This window comes from Camelus ferus, chromosome 2 (assembly GCF_009834535.1).
Source record: "Camelus ferus isolate YT-003-E chromosome 2, BCGSAC_Cfer_1.0, whole genome shotgun sequence".
In the NCBI taxonomy this organism is placed as follows: Eukaryota; Metazoa; Chordata; class Mammalia; order Artiodactyla; family Camelidae; genus Camelus; species Camelus ferus.
In genome coordinates, this window is record NC_045697.1 from 3176408 (window position 1) to 3196008 (window position 19601).

General features: G+C 50.3%; 1 protein-coding gene across 7 annotated transcripts in view; it reads left to right on the forward strand.

Annotated features, from left to right (window-relative positions):
* AFAP1 (actin filament associated protein 1) overlaps positions 1-19601 on the forward strand; it is a 135498-nt gene that overhangs the window by 59391 nt on the left and 56506 nt on the right. For all 7 annotated transcript variants that reach the window (XM_032493382.1, XM_032493399.1, XM_032493411.1 and 4 more), the window contains 3 exons: positions 7248-7356; positions 15111-15322; positions 18864-19043. In XM_032493382.1, coding sequence (XP_032349273.1) covers positions 7248-7356; positions 15111-15322; positions 18864-19043 — 501 coding nt within the window. The remainder of the gene's footprint in view (positions 1-7247; positions 7357-15110; positions 15323-18863; positions 19044-19601) is intronic.

The following is a 19601-nucleotide window of genomic DNA, read 5'->3' on the forward strand; positions in this document are numbered from 1 at the left end:
AACATTCATTGTTCATGCTGTTTCTGGGATTAAATATCCTTTCCCCCCCCTTTTTTTTTCCAGAAGAAAAATATATACATAGTCCAGGAATGTGTGTTTTATTTGATTTTCTGCATTCAACATTTGTTTTGGAGTTCTTTTGCTATTTTTGCAATCTGGTGATACTCACGTAAGCCATTTTTCATAGACCATTCAGCTTTTTCTGCCTTTTGCTGTTTTCTGATTTGCTTGCTCAAGGAAATTAGACTTTCATTCAAAATGAGAGCAAAATCAGCTACTTAGGAGCTCTCTAATACTGGCTTTCTGTGTGCGTCATCCGCTTATCTCTGTACCAGGAGGAGAGCCGCCGGGGAGCAGGGCCACATCTCACTTGTTTCTGTCCTGCCGGGGCCCCGGTGTGTGGCTTGGGTCCAGTATGTACCCAGTCGTCATTTTAGAGGGGACAGAAGGAAACTGGCACTTCTCGGGTTCCTACCACCTATCACAGATCATGTTTGCTATTTTTCACTTATAATTTCATTTAACCCTCACAACTTGACCTCAAAGAACCCCTAAAATGCCTCTAAACATGTGAATAGTGTGTATATCCATTTTCCAGAAAAAGAAATGTGGGTTCAGTGAAGATACATTAGTGCTCAAGGTTGGATAGTAAGTGGGGAAGGCAAAAGGTGTAACCTATTCTTTTGATTTCAAGTCAGCCTTTTCTCAGTGATACTGTTTGGGGAGGCGTGTCGGCAAAGCCGATGCCACCGTGACTCACGGATCCGAGAAGACTTTGTTAGGAGCTATAAGCTGTCCCTGAGGCAGCAGGGTCCGGGGTGCAGACTGGGGAGCACGGCTGCCCACTTCCAGGTCCCAGCACTGCCACTTACTTGTACAATTTCAGACTGTCCCTTGAACTCTGTGCCCGAGAGGCCTCATTTCTAAAGCGAGTGTAATAATCGTACGTGCTTAGGGAGACTGTGTGAGGATTGAAAGAGCTGGTATCACCTCGAGTGCTTAGGGTGTGTGCCTCGCGTGCCGTGAGCCCCGCCAGTGCTGGCTGGTGCTTCTCAGACTTCCAGGGAGCTCGTTAAAACGAGCATTCGGACCTGCTAGGTCTGCACAGGGGCCTTAGACACTGCATTTCTAAGATCACTGTAGAAAGTTGGTTGAAAAAAAAAACCTAAAAAAAAAGTCATCTATATCCCTTCTTCCCAGGAAGTTGCTGTTCTCATTCAGGCATGTTTTCTTTGAGCCTCCAGGGCAGGGACCACCAGCCTCAGGTGGCCACGGAGCACTTGCGGTGTGGCCGCCTCAAACTGAGATGTGCCGTACGCCTCAAGTACACACTGGATGCGGGGGCTTATGGGAAAGAGGATGTAGAGGATCTCAGGAAGTTTTACGTTGATAACATGTGAATTATATTTTGGATATATTGAGTTAAAGAAAATGTGTTAGTAAAATCAACTTCATCAATTTCTGTGGCTACTAGAAAAATTTAAATTACATGTATAGCCCACATTTGCATTTTCTTTAGTTTTAGACATTTTCTTTCCACTGTGGAGAGCATAAGATTTTTATGTACTGTTTTAATTTTTTTGGACTTTATATATTTTTCCTTCTTTATAAACTTCTTTTGAATTACTGTTTTCGTTGTTTTAATAAAAAAAATCATCGTGTTTGTTGTAGGAACTATGACTTGATTAGCTTTTTTTCATTATCTCATTTGATGTTTATAGATATAATACAGAATTACAGCCCAGAAGTCTATGTCAGTGGTATTAATCCTATTTACTGATATATTGTATATCTACAAGATAAAGAACTAGATGAGAAATCAGTAGTTCATGAATGTCCTGGTTTTTATGTTCTGGTTTACTTTCATTTTTCTTTCTAAACCAACTTTGTGATACGCCTTACTATGCCGTGCCTTGTACCTCACCACCTCATTTCAGGTCGGGAAAGGCGTTCCAAGATTGAAGGTGAGATGCAGATGAGATGCAGACATCTAGAGGCAGTCAGAGGGTGGGGGTGGTCATATGAATGTCGTGCCTCCAATTTAATGCTGCACAGAGTGCCAGCCATCTGGCCTGGACTAAAATACGTGTCCCCGACGTGCCGGGCCAGGTGGAGTGGATATCGGCCTCAGTGCCATTTCAGACAAAGAATACTTTGGGATGGTCAATGCTTTGTACTATATTTGACCACTGAATAGTCAATCCATTTCTTTGGACTTTTCCTCAGATGCGGTTTCTTCCTCGTTCCCTCCCTTCTCTCCCTCTTCTGCCTGTGCCTTCCACTCTCCCCACTCGTGCCCTGCCCCGTCTCTGGCTGCAGGGCGGCAGTCTGCCGTGCTGTCAGGTGGACGAGCGGCCCTCCCGCTGAGGGAGTCACAGCTGACGGCTGGTTCGTGAGAATTGCTGGTTTAGGTGGGGAGTTCTAAAGAGATGTGCATGTGCTTTAGGTATGTTGAGTTTAAACAAATCATTTTTGAGTAGGAGTTTGACTAATGGGTAATTTCTCCCTACTGGTGCCTAAACATGGATGTCAGGAGGGTCTTCCCTAAGCCTCCAAGCCACGCTGTTCCTTGGGGTAGATTACTGAGGTCTCTTTAATCGACGTATGGTTGGCTTACAACGTTGTGTTAGTTTCAGGTGTGCAGAAAAGTGACTCAGTTATACACACACACACACATTCTTTTTCATATTCTTTTCCATTATAGGTTATTACAAGATGTTGAATGTAGTTCCCTGTGCTCCACAGTAGGACCTTGTTTATCTGTTTTATATATAGTAGCATGTATCTCTTAGCAGGTGTGCAGACTCGGCCGGTGGCACTCTTTTCGGCCCCATGGAGAGGAGCCCCTTGACCACAAACGTTTAGCGTTTTGGACGCCAGTCAGGGCATTTTACAGATGGGAAGGACATCCATCAGTTCAGTGAGTCAGTGAAGGTGGATTGAAGACAGTCCACTGTGCTTTCTTAGTTTTTCAGTGAGTTCGTTATTCAGCAAGGAGGCCTGTCATTCAGTACCTTGTCTGCCTTTGGTGAGTGGGCCTTTGTCCAGGTGGTCATTTGCTGTTGGCATGTTGACCTTCAGGAGAATTAGCTAATAGCGGAGTGAGGATGGGGAGGGTCAGAGGCTGTGCCTGGTGGAGGGCGCACCACAAGTGAAGGCACAGGCCTGAGAAAGACCCGATGGAGTGGAGGAGAGCAGTGCCCTCCGGGTGGCTGGTCATGTGCAATGGGTGGGTGGGTCAGTCTGCAGGTGAGGCTGGGACACCCTGCGGGGGTTAAACCACAAGGGGCCTGTGGGCCCTCAGAGCAGTTCGGGATGATCATCAGGGCAGTTCTGAGGGGAAGAGGATTTGTTTTTGGTGTAAGAGGTAGGGTACTCCAACCAGGTATTATTTCTCATAAATGTGAACCACCATTGCAGTTTTAACTCTTTTATTAACGGCACGTATTGAGTGAATACTCCGTTTATCACAGCTGGGTGTGTCGGCATCTCAGAAGTGACTGCTCTTCCACCTTTTTATCCCTTTTAGGGCTGAGCAGTGCTTCGTACAGTTATTATTAACCATCCCTTGACATCCTCTTTTTTCTGGTGTGTCTCTAAAGTTATGCATCTGGTGTAACTGAAGCTTTATACCTGTCGGTCGGCAGTGCCTCATTTTGACAATCTCTTAAACTAAACATTGACCTTTTGAAGGTGGCGTCTGTTCCTCTGCTTGTTTGCTCTTCACGCTGCATCACAGAAAGTGCCGACGACCGCGCGCCAAGTCAGTCTTGTAATATGGAAGGTGCTTCTGTACGCGAAGGGGGTAGTGAACGTTCCTGTTTTGCCCTTGGAGTCCAGGCGGCGGCGGCCCAGGGTCCGGGTGCACGCTGCGCAGAATCCAACACTTCCCTTCACCTCCGAAAGCGCCGGGTGGCATGCGGCACGGTCACAGCCCGTCAGTGCCCTCGCTTTCCGGGGAGACTGGAGTGGGCCCAAACATGCGTGTGCATAATGAAAGCATTTCTGGGAAGGACTGTGCTTTCCGGCAGATTTCTGTTTCTGTCTCATAGGAGAGCTGTGCGGCTCTCAGAGGGATGGCGCTTGGTATGCGGCAAGTGCTGAGAGAGCATTTGCAGAGGCGGCTGGTTCATCCGGAAATGGGTCCCATCTGTGTTGACGTTGGCCGCCCCGCCGCCCCCCGCCCCCCGCCCCAGCAGCCGCCTCACCAGCCGGGTCTGATGGAGACAGTCGGTGACTGTGCTGCTGTTCCTCCCCTCCTCCGCTTCAGAGCTACCATGAGTCTAGGCTAGGGAGCTCTCGGGTCTTCCTGGCCAAGAGAAAAGAGCCAGGTATAGACTCCTTTGTGGGCTCTATACCATTTGCATGATACGCAATCAAGGCCCTTTCTAGAAATATTTTTATTTGGTCATTTATACGGCGGGGGGTCCCATCATGTCTAGATGGGGTAGAGGACAGCAGTCTCAGTCTCTGAGACTTTAAGGCCAGACCTTATGTAAATGTGATGCCTTATTATGCCAACAGACAACAGCAAGGTTGGTTTTTATCCTGGTAAAATATACGTAACATAACCTTTACATTTTAACCATTTTTAAGTTTCCACTTTAGTGGCATAAAGTACATGCACAGTGTGTGTGACCATCGCCACGATCCATCTCCAGAACTTGTCATCTTTCCAGACTGAAACTCTGCCCCCAGTAAACAGCAACTCCACCCCAGTCCCCAGCCCTGGGAACCACCATGTCACTTCCTGTCTCTATGAAACAGTGACGTTTTGGTCCCAGCCCTTTCCACCTTGCCCGCTGATCACATTTTATCCTTCCTAAAGTGCTTTCACAGCCACTTCATTGTCTCTGTTTGACAGATGGGATTATGAGATTCTTTGAGATTACGGGACAAAATTAGGTATTTTACGAGTTGCAGAGTCGAGACTAAAGCCCAGTGATTTCAACAACAGAACCACTTACTTACCAGTGAGATCTGATGTGATTCTTTCAGTGGACGTGAACCATCTTGTTCCTTTTTTCCTTGTCTTTGGAAAATCTTGGAGCTTAGTGTCATGGGTCACTCCTGTGGTAGCTTTATATGGAATTTTTTCCGTGTCCTGTTGACCCTGCTGTCGGCCTGTTTTGCCTCTCCTGTGGAAGCCCACCTCCTGGTAGAGAAGGAAGAGAAGAGGCCACGGCCCCGCGGACCCTCATTCTTGGTTGTGTATAAATAAAACTTGAGAAAACTTTAGAAAATATGTGTGAATAATTTCCCAGTGTTTACTCAAGTGCTGTGTGGAATGCAAATTAAATAGTGATCAGAATGGAATGGGGTGCCATTTGGACAAAACCTTTTATTTTGCCAAGAAGAGCACCTGCTCAAAACCCTTGATGTTGGGACTGAAACCATTTGTGCAGTTGAGACTATCAACGTTTTTGTTTTGCTGAAAATTCCTTCATTCCAGCCCTCAGTCCCCTCAGCAGCGCGGGCACCTTCCTAAGGGCTAGCCCGCAGCACCGAGAGTTTAGAGTACACTGTGGAGTGCTGCTCCCAGCTTCCTGTCAGTGGAAGAGGGTTTGCTGATACATGGCAGAACAGGACACGAACCCTCACTGCCTTAAGTCAGATCATATCATTTTTGGCTGCTACTCTTAACAGATTTGAATCACTGTAACTAGAAAGGCAGGACCTGGATGTGCCATGGTGTATAGATAATTAAAGTCAGAAAGTGATTCCACTTTCTTAGCTGGTATTTTTCTCTGCTGAAATCAGGTCTCATAGTTTATTGGTGTTTCTAGTGCAAAAGACCGAGTGATAAATTGGGGCCGGAGGAGCGGAAGCCGGCCTGTGAAAGGGCGTGTGAAGGGGCCGGAGGGATTTCATCTCGGAACAGGGATTGGGGGGCAGGGAAACAACTGCCTTCAAGTGTGTGAAGGGACATTGTGCAGATGCTCTTGTGTAAACCGTCTTTCTCATCGGGCGAGAGGAAGGAGTGGGTTGAATGCACAGCGGTGACGAGTCATTCACAAAAGACTTCTTGGATTCAGGCTTGAGTTACGTGAAACGTGGTGGTTTCACATTCTGTGATTTCTTGGGAGCAGTGTTCCGCTTGGAAACTGAACTCAGTGGATCTTCAGTTTGAGGCCTCTGTGCACTAGTTCCGAGAGAGGAAGAGAGTGAGAAGAGGGAACATGGATATGAAAGAGGTCTGTAATGGGCAGACCTGGTGCTTGAAAACCCCAGCTGTTGACGAGCGCCTGGTGTTGAGCAGGCTGTTTTAGACGCTGAGCCTCACCGTCTGTGTCTGTAAAACATAAGGTGATGGAACAGCCACCTGAAGGACCCCCGAGGGACTGACTGATGTAGCTTGTAACCAGTGCAGAGGCTGCTTAGGACAGAGCCAGGCAGGTGTCGGTTTTCCTGCCCCTCAGCTGTTTCTGTTGGCATGAGGACCAGTGAGTGATGTCGCCAGCAGACCTGTGAGTGTCCTTGGGAAGAAGAGGTGGGTCTGCCCTAAGTCATCAGGAGCGTTTGAGAGTGCAGTGCTTCAGCGGGGTGGGCTAGAGTTTGGATGGTCCTGAGCTGCGGCTCCAACGTGTTCTGAGGTCACGGCTTCAAAGCCAGCTGCCTCGTCTCAGAGCTCGGCAAGGAATTGTGACAGGATCGCACTGAGTAACGAGCAGATTCCTTCTCCGGAGAGTCATTTCCAGTCTCTTTAAGAGGTTGGCTCATAGGTGACTTCTTTTTCTCTCTTTTTTAAAAAGTTTCCCTGGCACACAGGAGGGGGTTGCTGAGACTGTGGGCAAACACGCTCGTGTATTCAGTCCCTGTGGAACTAGAGCTCCCTCTGTGATGAGCGCGGGCAGATCTGAGCCGGCCTGCGCCCGGAGGTCCCCACTGCAGGGGTGTGGGCCTGGGAGAAGGCCGGCTTGGAGATGCGGGAGGTCAGGGTGTGGGCGCGGGGTCTGCGAGGGCGAGCGTGCCGCCGCCCCTGCCTGGGGCTCGCGGGAGATGCCAACCGCCAGTGCGTGGCAAGGACCGAGTGGCGAGTGGCCGGGCCGGGCTGAGGGTCGGGGGCCGCGGCGGGCAGCAGGGATCCAGCCGGGACCTGAGCTTCGGAACCTCTTCGTAGGATGATATTCTTTCTCGCCAGAGACTTTACAAAGGAAAGAGGAGGCTGCCAGTTGACATCTGTGGGGTGAAAATACGGAATTTTCTTCTAATGGTTGTGCTCTGTTGTTTCTCCCCTTTTTGCTCAGCCACCCGACAGCGGGCCACCGCCCTTACCGACGTCCTCCCTCCCGGAAGGCTATTACGAGGAAGCTGTGCCCCTGAGTCCCGGAAAAGCTCCGGAATACATCACCTCAAGTGAGTGTCAGGTCTACCGGCCGGAGCAGGCCTCCCGGCTTGCCAGACTCTTGGGGAGCCCACCCCCTTGTCTGGGGTGAAGGGAATAGGGCCATTACACAACACCATGGAAATGGGGAGGTCAGGAAGTTCTGAACCTGAAGAGGGAAATACTTTGAAACATCTAAGGTGTCTTCCAAGTACCTTTGGTGATTCAGATTGTTGTCTTTCTTGTGACTCACAATTAGTGAAATCTCGTTGCTATGGGAACACATATCAGCCAGTGAAATGTGTTCCCTTTGGCCAAAAAGGAATGAGTTTTTGAGGTATGTTTTCATTGGGTCCTCTGCGCCGACTGGGCACGTCCCCCCAGGCTGCGTCATGGTGCCACAATGCGGATATGTGTCTGCAAGTAAGTACGTGTGGGCGTCTCGGGCAGAGCCCTTCGGCCCTTCCTCCCTTCCGTTCTCCGCCCTTCCTCCTTTCTCTCTCTCTCTCTCTCTCCCTTCCTTTCCTTCCCTTCCCTCTAAGTTAGAGCGACTCTCAGAAGCGACCCTTTGTGGGCAGCGGGCTTTCATGCTCATGCACAGAAGGACGCGCTGACGTTGAACACCTTTCTATAACTGTCTCTGGATCTGCCTTTAGACCTTGGGCTTTGCTTCCCCCCCGAGGTCTGGCAGGCAGCGCGCTCGTCTCACGTTGGGTGGCAGTTGTGTTGGCTGAGGTAGGCCCACTTGCTCTCCTGGTGAAAGATGAGTAACGTGGGGGTGAAGGTGTGCTCTGCTGTCCGGGGACAGGCTTCCCGTGCGTTCACGTTTCCCAGCCCCCCATCCCGCTTCCTCCGTCGTTTACAGAGCCGCCCTCCTTCACGTTCAGGTCTTAACATCACCTGAAGTCTCTGCTTCACACAGACTTGGACTTTTCTGATCTTTCTCTCTGCTGCCAGTAAACAGGCAGAGCCATTTCAGCAAAGCGGAATCTAACTCAGTTGTTACAGGAAATTCCCCGCCCCGGGATGTTTTCTGGACCTGAAGACAGACAGACAGAAGCCAGGGAGCTGGACCGTAGGCCCTGGCAATCCAGGGCCTTCCTGGCACATTCCTGCCCATTTTCTGAATTTTCTCCGGAACAGTCCAATGCAGACTCAGCCGGATATCCATAGGTATTTGTGCTCTGAATGAGAGAAAGGACAGGTCTGATGAGAAGATTATGAAATAACTGAGTTTTGAGATCTGTATGTTAACTATTTTCTTTTCATTCATTTTAGAACTATTTGGGGGAAGTGCATTCAGGTGATTTCTAAGTATCCACTATTTCAGAAGATAATAAATGAATTAGAAAACACAAAAAATTAAATGGTTTGATATAATTCAAAACTTCATTGGGTTCCTTTCTTTCTGTTAACAATGAATAAAGAAAAAAAATTTCTGAGGCTGTTTCCCAGCGTACGGAACCTTTGGTTCCGGCCTTCCCCTCCTTCCTTCCCCTCCCCCAACACACTTTCAAGGCTAGAAACTGATAGTAGTTGTGTTTGACTTTGGGGGGGCCTTTCGCTCTTTTCAGTTGGCAGAGCCCCACATAGCATGTGTGTCATGTCTTGTTCTCCAGAGAAGCCCTTCCTCAGCTGCTGACAGGCAGGAACCTTTGGTTGAACTCATTCCAGAAGGAGTAATCAGGGACTTGTGCTGGGAGACAGCGAGTCTGCAGTTGGGGCGCTTCCATCAAATGTCTGTGGTTGGACCTCCACTGTGGGTGAGGACCGCTCCCCGGGAGGAACGGTGGTGCCCAGCTGAGTCCCAGCGCAGGCCAGGGTCACCCGCCTTCACTTACTGGTTGGCTTTGGGGCAGCTCTGTTGAGCCCCAGGTCAGGTGCAGTTTATCAGAGAAGCAGAACCATCACGAGTGTCATGGGTAACGAATGAGACCTGATGTGGTTGTGGGAACCAGCGAAACGCCTGTGGAGTTGGCTGGCCATCCACAAGGGAAGCTGGGGGAGGACTAGGGGAGAGGAAGGATGATGGGAGCCCACCTGTCTCTCACTTCCTGACACGGGGGCCCAGAAGGAGAGGCTGGACAGCCTCCACAGAGCCGCACGCACCTGGCCGGGCCCTGGAGGCGGAGCTGCGAGGAGAGCCCATGGACCAGTGGCGGCTGAGCAAGCAGTGGTGCCTGGCATCCTCGCCCACCTGCAGTGGGTCCCAGCAGCTGATGGCCAGTCCTGACCCAGAGCCATCCGGGAACGGGAATTTGAGGGAAAGTGTTCCAGCCTGGCTAGGTGGGCAGCATAAAGGCACCACCACTGACGTCGTGTCCACGGGCATCCATACACACCTCTCTACCCACGCTGAACTTCCACATAAGACCACTTGTTTGCCTGTTGTCTCCACTTCCAGGTCAGTGTGTGTTTGGAGGAAACATTTGTCCTTAGAAAGTAAGATTCCATGTACAAGTGGTCCAGCGATGACCTGTTAGTAAGTGGCTGGCTGATGCCACAGGGGACAGCATCGTGTGCAGGTGGGACACTCAGAGGTGCCAGGGATCTGGTTAACCTTCCTGAGTGGAACCCCATGTGCTGAGTTCCAGGCATAACCTCCATCCCTGCCACTGTGCAACTTGTTTGTGAGTTCACTCAGACCAGAATTCTGGCCAAAGAGGCTGACGGATGTCTGCATAATGGGCCATGCTGTTACCTTGTTGTGAAGATGGTCTTCTGCTGAGGTCGTCTCTGCCACGTATTCACCTGATACACAGATCCTCCCACTCTGAGCCCACTTGTGGAGGTCCATTCTCAGCCTCTTCTGCAGATTCCTTGCTACCAGTTCTTCTCAAGTCTTGACCGTCCGAGCAAACCACTGGGCCATACTCATGAGTCGGTGTTGAGAGGAGGAGGCAGCGTGGATGGAATAGGGGCCACGGGCCTCCAAGCTACTTGCTTGTGCTCCTTTCTTACTTCTGCTGGGCCTGATGGAGCCTGAGGGAGATGCAGACTGATGTGATGGCCGAGTGCCCCTTGGTAGGTTCGATGACCCGGAGTCCACGTTGGGCAGCTCAGACCAAGCGTTTAGGGCGTCAGTGAGCCAAGAGCCATTTCTCAGAAATAATAGTTCTCATCAGAGGTTGACGTAGCTGTGCCCCAAAATCCTAAGGGTCTGCTCTGAGCAGCCTCTATAAGAGCTGGCTGAAGGCTTCCATTACTAATTTCTATAACAGGCTTTGATCAGACAAGCAGAGCCACCATGAGGTCAAACAGACGATTTACTTTGACGATTAGACCTCACAGAGTTATGCTGAGCTGTTGAAGGAGTCCAAGTCGGAAGGCCACTGGCCCGAGCATCCGGTTGGAAGCGCAGTCTGGAAGGAGAGCTGGACTTGGAGTGGAGGAGACATGGATGCGCTGAGCTCCGCAGGACCTGCTGCAGCCCGTCTGTCCCCGACCCCCTCCTGACTGCGGCACAGGTGCCTGGCAGAGGAGCTGGTGCCTTGGCGATGGAGTTGTGTGCGCCCCTGTCCAGGATCTGGGCTGCCAGAGGTCGGGATCTCCGAGTCCCATCACCGCCCGAGGCAAACAGGGCTGCCCGACAGGTCCACAGTGCCTGGGGCCTCCTCTGACCTTCCGGGTAGACTTCCCCCCTCCCCCATCGCTCACGGACTTCTCTGTGGCTGCTCCGACCCAGAGCGCGCAGGGAGGGGATTTTGGGGGGTGTGCGCCATCACTGCAGACCTTGCAGAGGTTTGGGGCTCAGATTTATATTTCATTTTATTTTCCATTATCTCTTTTCCCTCTCACCTTCTCTCTGCTCTCCCTCCTCAAGGGCGGCTGGTTGAAATGCCATTTCTGGTTTCATGGGGTATGAGTATATGTCTAAAAATTACATTTTATAGTTAAAAATAATAGAGTATGAGTGTGTTCTTTAGGTCCATTGAACTGCGCTGCGATAGCAGTTTCTGCCCAAGAAAAGCACTTCCTCGCCAGCACCGTCACGTAAACGTGAAGACCTGCACAGCCCTCTTGCTGGCTCTTGGGTCTGCCTCCTCGTCGGCACGGAGTGCAGACGTCGACGGGGACGCCAGGACATGCCGGGGCTGATGGTTTCTAGCTAACGCCCTCCTGACTCTGCCCCCAGATGAAACCCTCCACCATCTCTGAGAACACCTGCTCCTCCCACTGCCGTGTCTGCAGGCTGCCGCCGCCGCCGCTCTGCTCTCCCCATGTGCTGCGTCTTTCTTAATTTTTCACAGAGCCCTCATTACCTCCTAACATCACCCAAATCCCAGCCCCAGACGGTGAACTCTTTGATGTCCTGCCACAGCCCCGGGAAGCCCCTGAGCTCTGCTGAGTAACCCCCAGAGAGACTTGCCAGGGAGCCGGTTGTCCTGGAGGCTCAGAGTTACTCCCGAAGGCTCGGTTTCCTGCTAAGTCAACCGATGTTCTTCTAAAAATAAGTCTGTCAGTCCTGTTCTCCCAGAAGAAGGTGGGACATGAACCTACTGTCTGTTTCAGCCGTGGACCTCAATCCATTCCCCTGAGGAAAAGGGCAGCTGGGGCCCAGTCTACTTTTTTCGGTTTAAAATCAGGGTTCGGCTTTGTCGTTCACCAGGATGTGGTCTCGGGTGAGTCGCCTGGTCTCTCAGCATCGTTCTTCGTCTCCTCCGAGATGAAGACACTGCCTGCGCCCCGCTCTGGGTGGCTGCAGAGCCGGCGGGTCAGTGTGTGTGAGCGCACAGCGGGCCTCCTCTTTTCCCGGCTTCACCCCCGGATCCAGGCGCACAGAGATCAGTATAAAAATACTGCCTGGCACGTTGAAAGTGCTCAGTAAACATTTGTTGAATGAATGAAATCAAATTTCCCTGCTTATAACTAATTTGTTCATTAGTTCTTCTATTTGTTCATTAAATGTTTCCTGAGTTTGATATCCTAGAAAATGAGCTGAGCACTGAGGGGTTCGTGGTCCCCCAAGCTACTGTGAACTTAATCTTTCCAAGAGAAAGCAGGACTTTGTCTGGAATCTCTCAGCGTGCCTCGGACCTCGGGCAGCGCGGGGTCTCTCACTTCCATGCCTTCTTCCCCGTACGCTGCGCTCTAGCCACGCTGGACTCTGAAAAAGACCTTTCATTATAATATATACTTCACAAAAAGCACATAAAGTATGAATGTACACTTAACGACTTACCATAAAGTGAAACGTGTGGAACCACCACCAGGTCCAGAACAGAATGTTGCCAGCCCTGGAAGCCCCCCCAGCCCCTCGCCCACCGCACCCTCTCCCCACAAAGGTAGCTCCTAAGTTGGTCTCTGTGGCGATGACATAAATACGACTGAGAGGTGGCAGGCTCCACACTCTTTGTAAAATGCTTGATGTCTTTGGTGCTTTTACAAATTGTGTTCCTTCTTCTAGGCTCTTCTGTCTGGTTGGCAGTGGAGGTCAGTGGTTTTCTCTGATCCTCTCCGTGTCCCACATGTGCCACTCCCCTCAGCCCGTCTCTCCCACAGCATCTGTGTCTCCACACTGCGCATGTCTCAGTCGCCTCCAGCACCGCCCAGTAGGCCTCCCGCGATGATGGAAATGCTCCCCTCCGTGCTGGCCAGTATGGCGGCCCCTTAGCCACCAGTGACTTGGAATACCTGAAGCGTGCTTGGTGCAGCTGAGGGACTGAATACTAATCTTAGTTAAGTGTAATTGGAATTTGAATTTAGATGGCCACCATGTTAAATGGGGGTGTTGGGGAGATGTAGATGCTGGCGGGGGCAGGGGTGTGAGTGGGGGTGGGGGGAGGTGCGGGGACGACGCAGGGAGAGGTCTGGCCGCCAAGTGGAAGGGTCAGCTTTGCACAGCACAGGAGGAGACTCCGGACAATTCTCTCTCACCCTCTCTCCACGCTGCCTGTGACCGAGAACCTTAGCGCCGCGCACGTTCCCCCTCCTCACACCCGCCTTGGCACAGCCTCAGTGTCCTTCCCGACATCACCGCAGAGCATCCTGACTGGTCCCTGTCTGTCCCCCAGCTCCAGCCCGTTCTCCACGCTGTTGCCGAGGTTACCTCTTCAGTCACCTTAGCCTCTTGCCCAAAACCCTTCCTTGACTTCTTTATCATGATTTACAGTTCCACCTAAGCTCCCTGTCTTTCTTCTCCCACCTTGGTAAATAATTCTTTGCAAGGAAATTAAAATGCAAGCCTGACTTTAGAGCACAGATGTAATCCAGGTCCCAGGGAGTGAGCAGCGGGAGTTCTGTCCTGTGTCAGGTCCGCCCTCCCGGCCGCTCCTGCCTCCGTGCCGCCATTCCCTCAGCCGCTGTCCCCCCTGCCTCTGCCCTTCAGTCCTCACCTAGGTGTTCACTCCTCGATACATTATGAAGAGCGAATGTATCTCAGGTGTGCCGGGGCTTGAGAGGAGGGCGGAGAGGAGTCAGACACTGGCTCGAGGAGCTTGTGATCCAGCAGGGCTGAGGTTAACAGTGTCGCTGACAGTCGCTCTAACGTGCCAGCCATCCTTCTGAGGGCTCAGCAAGGATGATGTAAGTTGGTCTGATGGTTCCCTGTCTGCAAGTCTGTTGCTTGCCCCCTGCCAGGTACTTTAAGTGCTGGGACAGTCCCATCCAACAAGGAGGTCTCCCTTCCCACAGCGGACTCAGCCTGATGTGGGGCAAACAGAAGTGACAACACAGTGGGGTGTATTTTGTGTTGGGTAATGTGGAAGCAGAGAAGAGGGGCATGTCCCCTCGTGTCTTACCCCGGCTGCCATAACAAAGCACCATGGACTGGATTACAAGACAACAGACGTTTATTTTCTCACAGTTCTAGAGGCTGGAAGTCCAAGAGCAGCACCCCGGTGCAGTCAGGTTGTGGTGAGGGCGCTCTTCCTGGCTTACAGACGGCCGCCTTCTCCCTGTGTCCTCACATCGCGGGGACAGCGCAAGACCTCCTCCTCTTCTTCTAAGGCTGCCAGTCCTGCTGGGTGGGTTAGGACCCGCTCCCGTAGCCTCATTTCACCATAATTACCTCCTCAAAGTCCTGTCTCCAAATACAGTCCCATGGGGGTAGAGCCTCAACACATGAATTTGGTGTGTAGGCATCAGCTCTGGTGATTCGGGGGGGCTTGGTGGAGGAGGTGCCCTAAGTTAAATCCTGAAATGTGAGGACACACATCCGGGCAGAGGCAGGAGACTGAGTGGGATGAGCAGGCAGCCTGCGTGAGAGCAGCGTGTGCAAAGCCCCAGGGTAAGAGGGAACGGGATCCAGACGACAGATAACCTAGTATTGAAGATTATTAGTACGACGCACTGCTGAGTGACGGGGCAGGTCTAAGTGTCTGAAAGTCCAAGGATGACCTGAAGGAGGGGTGGCCTTGGGTTGGATCTTGACCCTTAGGAAGGGTCTGTGCGTGTGGTGATGCCAGCAGGGAGGGGGGCTTGCAGACTTGAACAAACTTTGTGGGTGGGTGTTTCCTTTGGTGAAACTCGCTGCAGAGTGGGGGTCACACCGCCCAGCAAGACCTTGGCGAGGATTTAACAACATGGGGTCTGCAGGGTACCAGGCCCATGTCCAGTGGTCCAGGAGTGGTTTCTGTAAATACAGATTTCTTAGTCACTTCAGCTTAAAACTTTTCATTGAATTTCCACTGTCCAAGTCTCAGTTATTTCCCCTGCTCTTGCTAATCAGCGTTTCCTGGTCCCCTCCTCATTCGCTCCTGTAATAGCGTGAGTCTGTGGGTTGTCTTCAGGATAAGGGTGATGTAACCTGGTTTGTTACTTTTCTTCCCTTTTTTCTTGTTGACAGATTATGACTCTGATGCCATGAGCAGCTCTTATGAGTCGTACGATGAAGAGGAGGAGGATGGAAAGGGGAAGAAGACGCGGCACCAGTGGCCCTCGGAAGAGGCCTCCATGGACCTGGTGAAGGACGCCAAGATCTGTGCCTTCCTGCTGCGGAAGAAGCGCTTCGGCCAGTGGACCAAGCTGCTCTGCGTCATCAAAGACACCAAACTGCTGGTAGGGCCTTGCGAGGTGGTGGCTGTCGTGTCGAGTGGGTCAGGTGGCGTCGGCGGCTCACTGGATGGGATGTGCACCCGGGCAGCGTTATCGTCGGCGGGAAGGAGAGGGAAGCGCCCGGGCTCCATGCCCCGTGCTGAGCTCACGGCGGTCGGGCACTGGCCTGGGCCGGGCGGGCAGGGAGCCCTGGCCGAGCCTACTGGGTCTTCAGCGCTGTTGGCTCTGCCAGCTCCCTAAAGCAACCAGCGGGCAAAACCACCCCCACCTCGGCCAGCGTCTGCGGTTCATGTCAGTGGAAATGCACGCTGCTCTAGCTTGCCAGAAGTTACAGGATGGATTCTGTCATCTGTAGTGAGTCAGTGAATTCCTCCAAGCCAGGTCATCGAAGTGGGCCGGGCAGGCCTGGCGGGGTGTGGGGGAGAGTGCCGGGGAAAGAAAATTCTTTTGGAAAGCTAAAGGCCAACTGTTCTTTTTTTTTTTTTTTTTTCTTTTTTCTTTTTTTGTAACTCTGAGAGGCCGAATAGAAAGGTAGAGTAAGGAACAGGGGAGCAGGGGCAGGAGGCAGACCCTCTGCTGCAGGCACGCTTCCTCCAGGGACCCTAGTAAGGAAGCAGGAGCCTTTGAGGATGACGGGCCCGCTGTCCCTCGTCCTCTCCTGCCCCTCGCAGCTTTAGAAACCATGGTTGACTATTGGAATCATGGATTTCAGAGTGTGTGTTTGTTTTTCCTTCAAATTAACCCTGGGGGAAAAATCACTCAAAATTGTATCATTCAACAGCACACGAGAACGTGTGATTCTGCATCTCACTTTTAAGTGAAGCAGGTAACCCTTTTTCTTTTAACTTTCTTTTGTGAATTATGGGAATCTTATTTTACTAGACTCTTAGAACATTGTATTTTTTTAAATTAATGGCTTTGTTTTAAAAAAAGTTGTGTTTGTTTTTCCATGAGAGTACATGTTTTTTTCCACATGTGTGGCCTGAATTTCTCCCAAATTTAGAATATGCCAAAAATGATGATGCCATGGGGGAATTTTAAACTAAAGAATGAAAAAAAGATGAAAAAGATTAATATAGTCCTTATTTACAATCTGACATAATGGCTGCAAGATGTTCGTATGTTATATAAATGTTTTAAAAATACACAGTTGACTCTCGATCAAAAGAGAAGTTTTAAAACGCGCTGCGGGGAGCCCGTGGCATCCGCAAGGTCGGTGGTCGGTTGGCAGTGTTGTGTCCCCGCCTTGGCCCCAGCGCCTCTCTCTCCTCTCCTGTCTCTTCCTTCCCTCCCTCATCCTCTTCTGTTTCTTCCACCTCCTACCAGGTTTCCCATCTCCAAAACCAGGGTGATAATACCCACCACTCAGGGTAGTTGTAAATATTTAGGAAGAGATGAATGGAAAGCCGTGTGAAAGCACTGTCTTTGATGACACGCAGACTCAAAGTTTTCTTATGAAGCTTTCTGTTGTTCAAAAATGACCTATGATCCAATTGTCCAGATGACCCCTGCTGATGGTGAAAAAGAAATTAACAGTAATAAAAGCAAGTACTTTCGAAGTTTAAACAGAACAGAAAGCTATAAATGGAAAAGAAAAGCCAGTATCTTCCCCTAAATGTTCCCAGCCCATCTTCCCACAGGCGCCACCATCACCAGCGTTTTTTATTTACTTCCAGAACCTGTTCCTTTCTGCACCCAGGTGGCTCTGTGGTGCACACTGTCATGTTCCCCTTTAGGCGGAAGCATGTGTTCCCTCACTTGCAGGGAGGGCTGCTGGCAGACAGCTGGCCAAGTTCATGTTCCCTTCCCAGGGCGTCTGCATCCCAAGCGATCCCTAGGTGTGACTGTCCCCCTCACGGGACAAGCCTGATGATGCGTTCCAGCTCCAGAGCTGCCGCGGGATCAGGGCCTTGTATTTGGACTACATTTTAGCTTCGCTTCGCCCTCTGCCCTGTCCTGCTTCCTTCCCCTCCTCCTACAGGTGTAGCTCTCTAAGGGCACACCTCACTAAATACCCTGTGCGCCACTCTGTTTTAGCATCATCTTCCCTGGGAATCCAACCTGTAGACATCTCCAGAGTCTCGTTTATCACATCACTGACAACACATACATCTTGAGGCATTTAAAGAAAAAAAGAGCTACAAAGTTTCCTTTCTAATTCCTTCCACAGTACTGTTAGTATAGTATCCTTCTCACCTTTTTTTTTTTTAATGCACTTACTGAGAATGTGAAAAATCTGGTAAATGGTAAACATTCATAGCAGTCTGAGGCTAGTTGGTTTTGGTGTATTTTTTTCTTCCTTTTGGACAGGGCCACTGTCAGTTGGACTTTTTTAAAAAGTGGATTGTCTCCTGGCCTGTGCCATTTGGGAGCCAAGGTTCTGGAACTGTAAATAGGAGGGACTCTCAACATCTTTCTGAAAATCGGTTTCTATTTATTCTTTTATCAGTAAGTGGACTGGGGTCCAGGATGCAGACTCTGCACTTAGTTTGGGGCTGGAGTCCTGGCTCCACACTGTTCGGTTTGCCTGACTTTGGGCAAGTCACTTAACCAACTGGACCTCATTCTCCTAAGCTGCAAAATGGACAGCTGTGATGATTAAATAAGATGTATGAAATGCCTTGTGTAGTGCTGACACTCAGTCCTTGGCAGCAGCTGTCATTGTTATTAACTACTTTAATGTAGTTCAGTAAAATAATAATAAAAACAGCAATGACTCCTTTCACAAATGAAGAAGCAGGCTCAGAAAGCTTAACCAACTTCCAGGAACCCGGATTAAATTAGCGACAGAGCTAGGACCCAGGTACCTGAGCTCTGAGACCGTGTATGTCCATTACGAGGTGTGCGTTTGGGACCCAGTAATACAACAAATCCAAAGCGGGCACAGGGAACCTCTGGGCAGAGATCTGGTTCGAGGTTTGACAGGTCTAGTTTAAGGGAGAATTGATGGGAACTCAGGCTCCGTCTCGCCACAGTGCTGAGAGCTCTAGAGCGAATGTCAGCGATGCAAACGGAGCAGCGTGGACCCTCTACTCAGCTGGAAACTTTTGCAGACGTTTAGTATATTATATGTTGCTATTTATACTCTTCATAAAATCGTTTGTCTGCCTTTCAGAAAGAGAACAGAGATGAGACGGGTGGATACCAAGGGGCATAGACTGTGGAACAAATTTCCCACGGTACCGTCTGCCACGTTCGGGCCGGCTGTGCCGTTTCAGCAGATCTAACGTATTACGTTCATGTCACTTGACGAGGAAGCTCCACTGGAACAGGAGGACTGTCAGAGCAGGGACTTTGTTCCCACGGAGTCACTCAGACGTTGCTGAATTAACCAGCAGCAGAGGGGTTTGCGCTTACGTGGAGGGGAGGTGGCGTATGGAGCGAGGCTGTGTGTGTGATGCCTGTGAGTCTGCAGATCTGTCTTCCAGGCTCTGAGCATCTCCACTCTTCATTCATTCAGGTGCCTCGTCAGTACCCCTGTTTTTGTTGTGCTTGGGTTTTTCAGTGTCGATAACCTAACTTGGATTTCTCCTGTTCACTGCAGTGCTATAAAAGTTCCAAGGACCAGCAGCCTCAGATGGAACTGCCCCTCCAAGGCTGCACCATCACGTATATCCCGAAAGACAGCAAGAAAAAGAAACACGAGCTGAAGATCACCCAGCAGGGCACAGACCCCCTTGTTCTTGCAGTCCAGAGTAAGGAGCAGGCCGAGCAGTGGCTGAAGGTAACTTGTTGCTTCTGTTTGTGAGCCATTTGAATTCCCAAACCTCCTTCTGAGATCTGTTTTTATTTTAATGTGTATTTTTTTTCAAGTGTAGGCAAACATGGATTAACCTGAATAGTTGTGTGTTTGACAGTGGAATATTCTGATTACTTTGACATTAATCACTTTAAATTTTGTCTTTAAAAGACCATCTGCCTCCTGTTTGCAAGCTGCTTCTAGAACTTTCTCTGCCACTTTGATTTTTCTGGCTTCACTTCATCGTGTCTGGATGTAGATTCTTTTTTATTTATTCTGCTTGGGATTCCCGGGGCTTTTAAAATCTGTGGATTGGTCTTTTCATAAGTTTTGGGGAAAAATTCCAGCCAGTTCCCTTAAAACATAACTTTGCCCCATTCCCTTCACCCTAACTACCTTTAAATATATGTTGGACTTTTTCACTGTATCCTGCTTTTATCTTTGTACTTTACTATCCTCCCCCACCCCCGCCTTTAGTCTGGTTAATTTTTTCTTGTTACTTTCTAGCTGACTATTTCTCTCTTCAGCTGTGTCTGGTCTGTT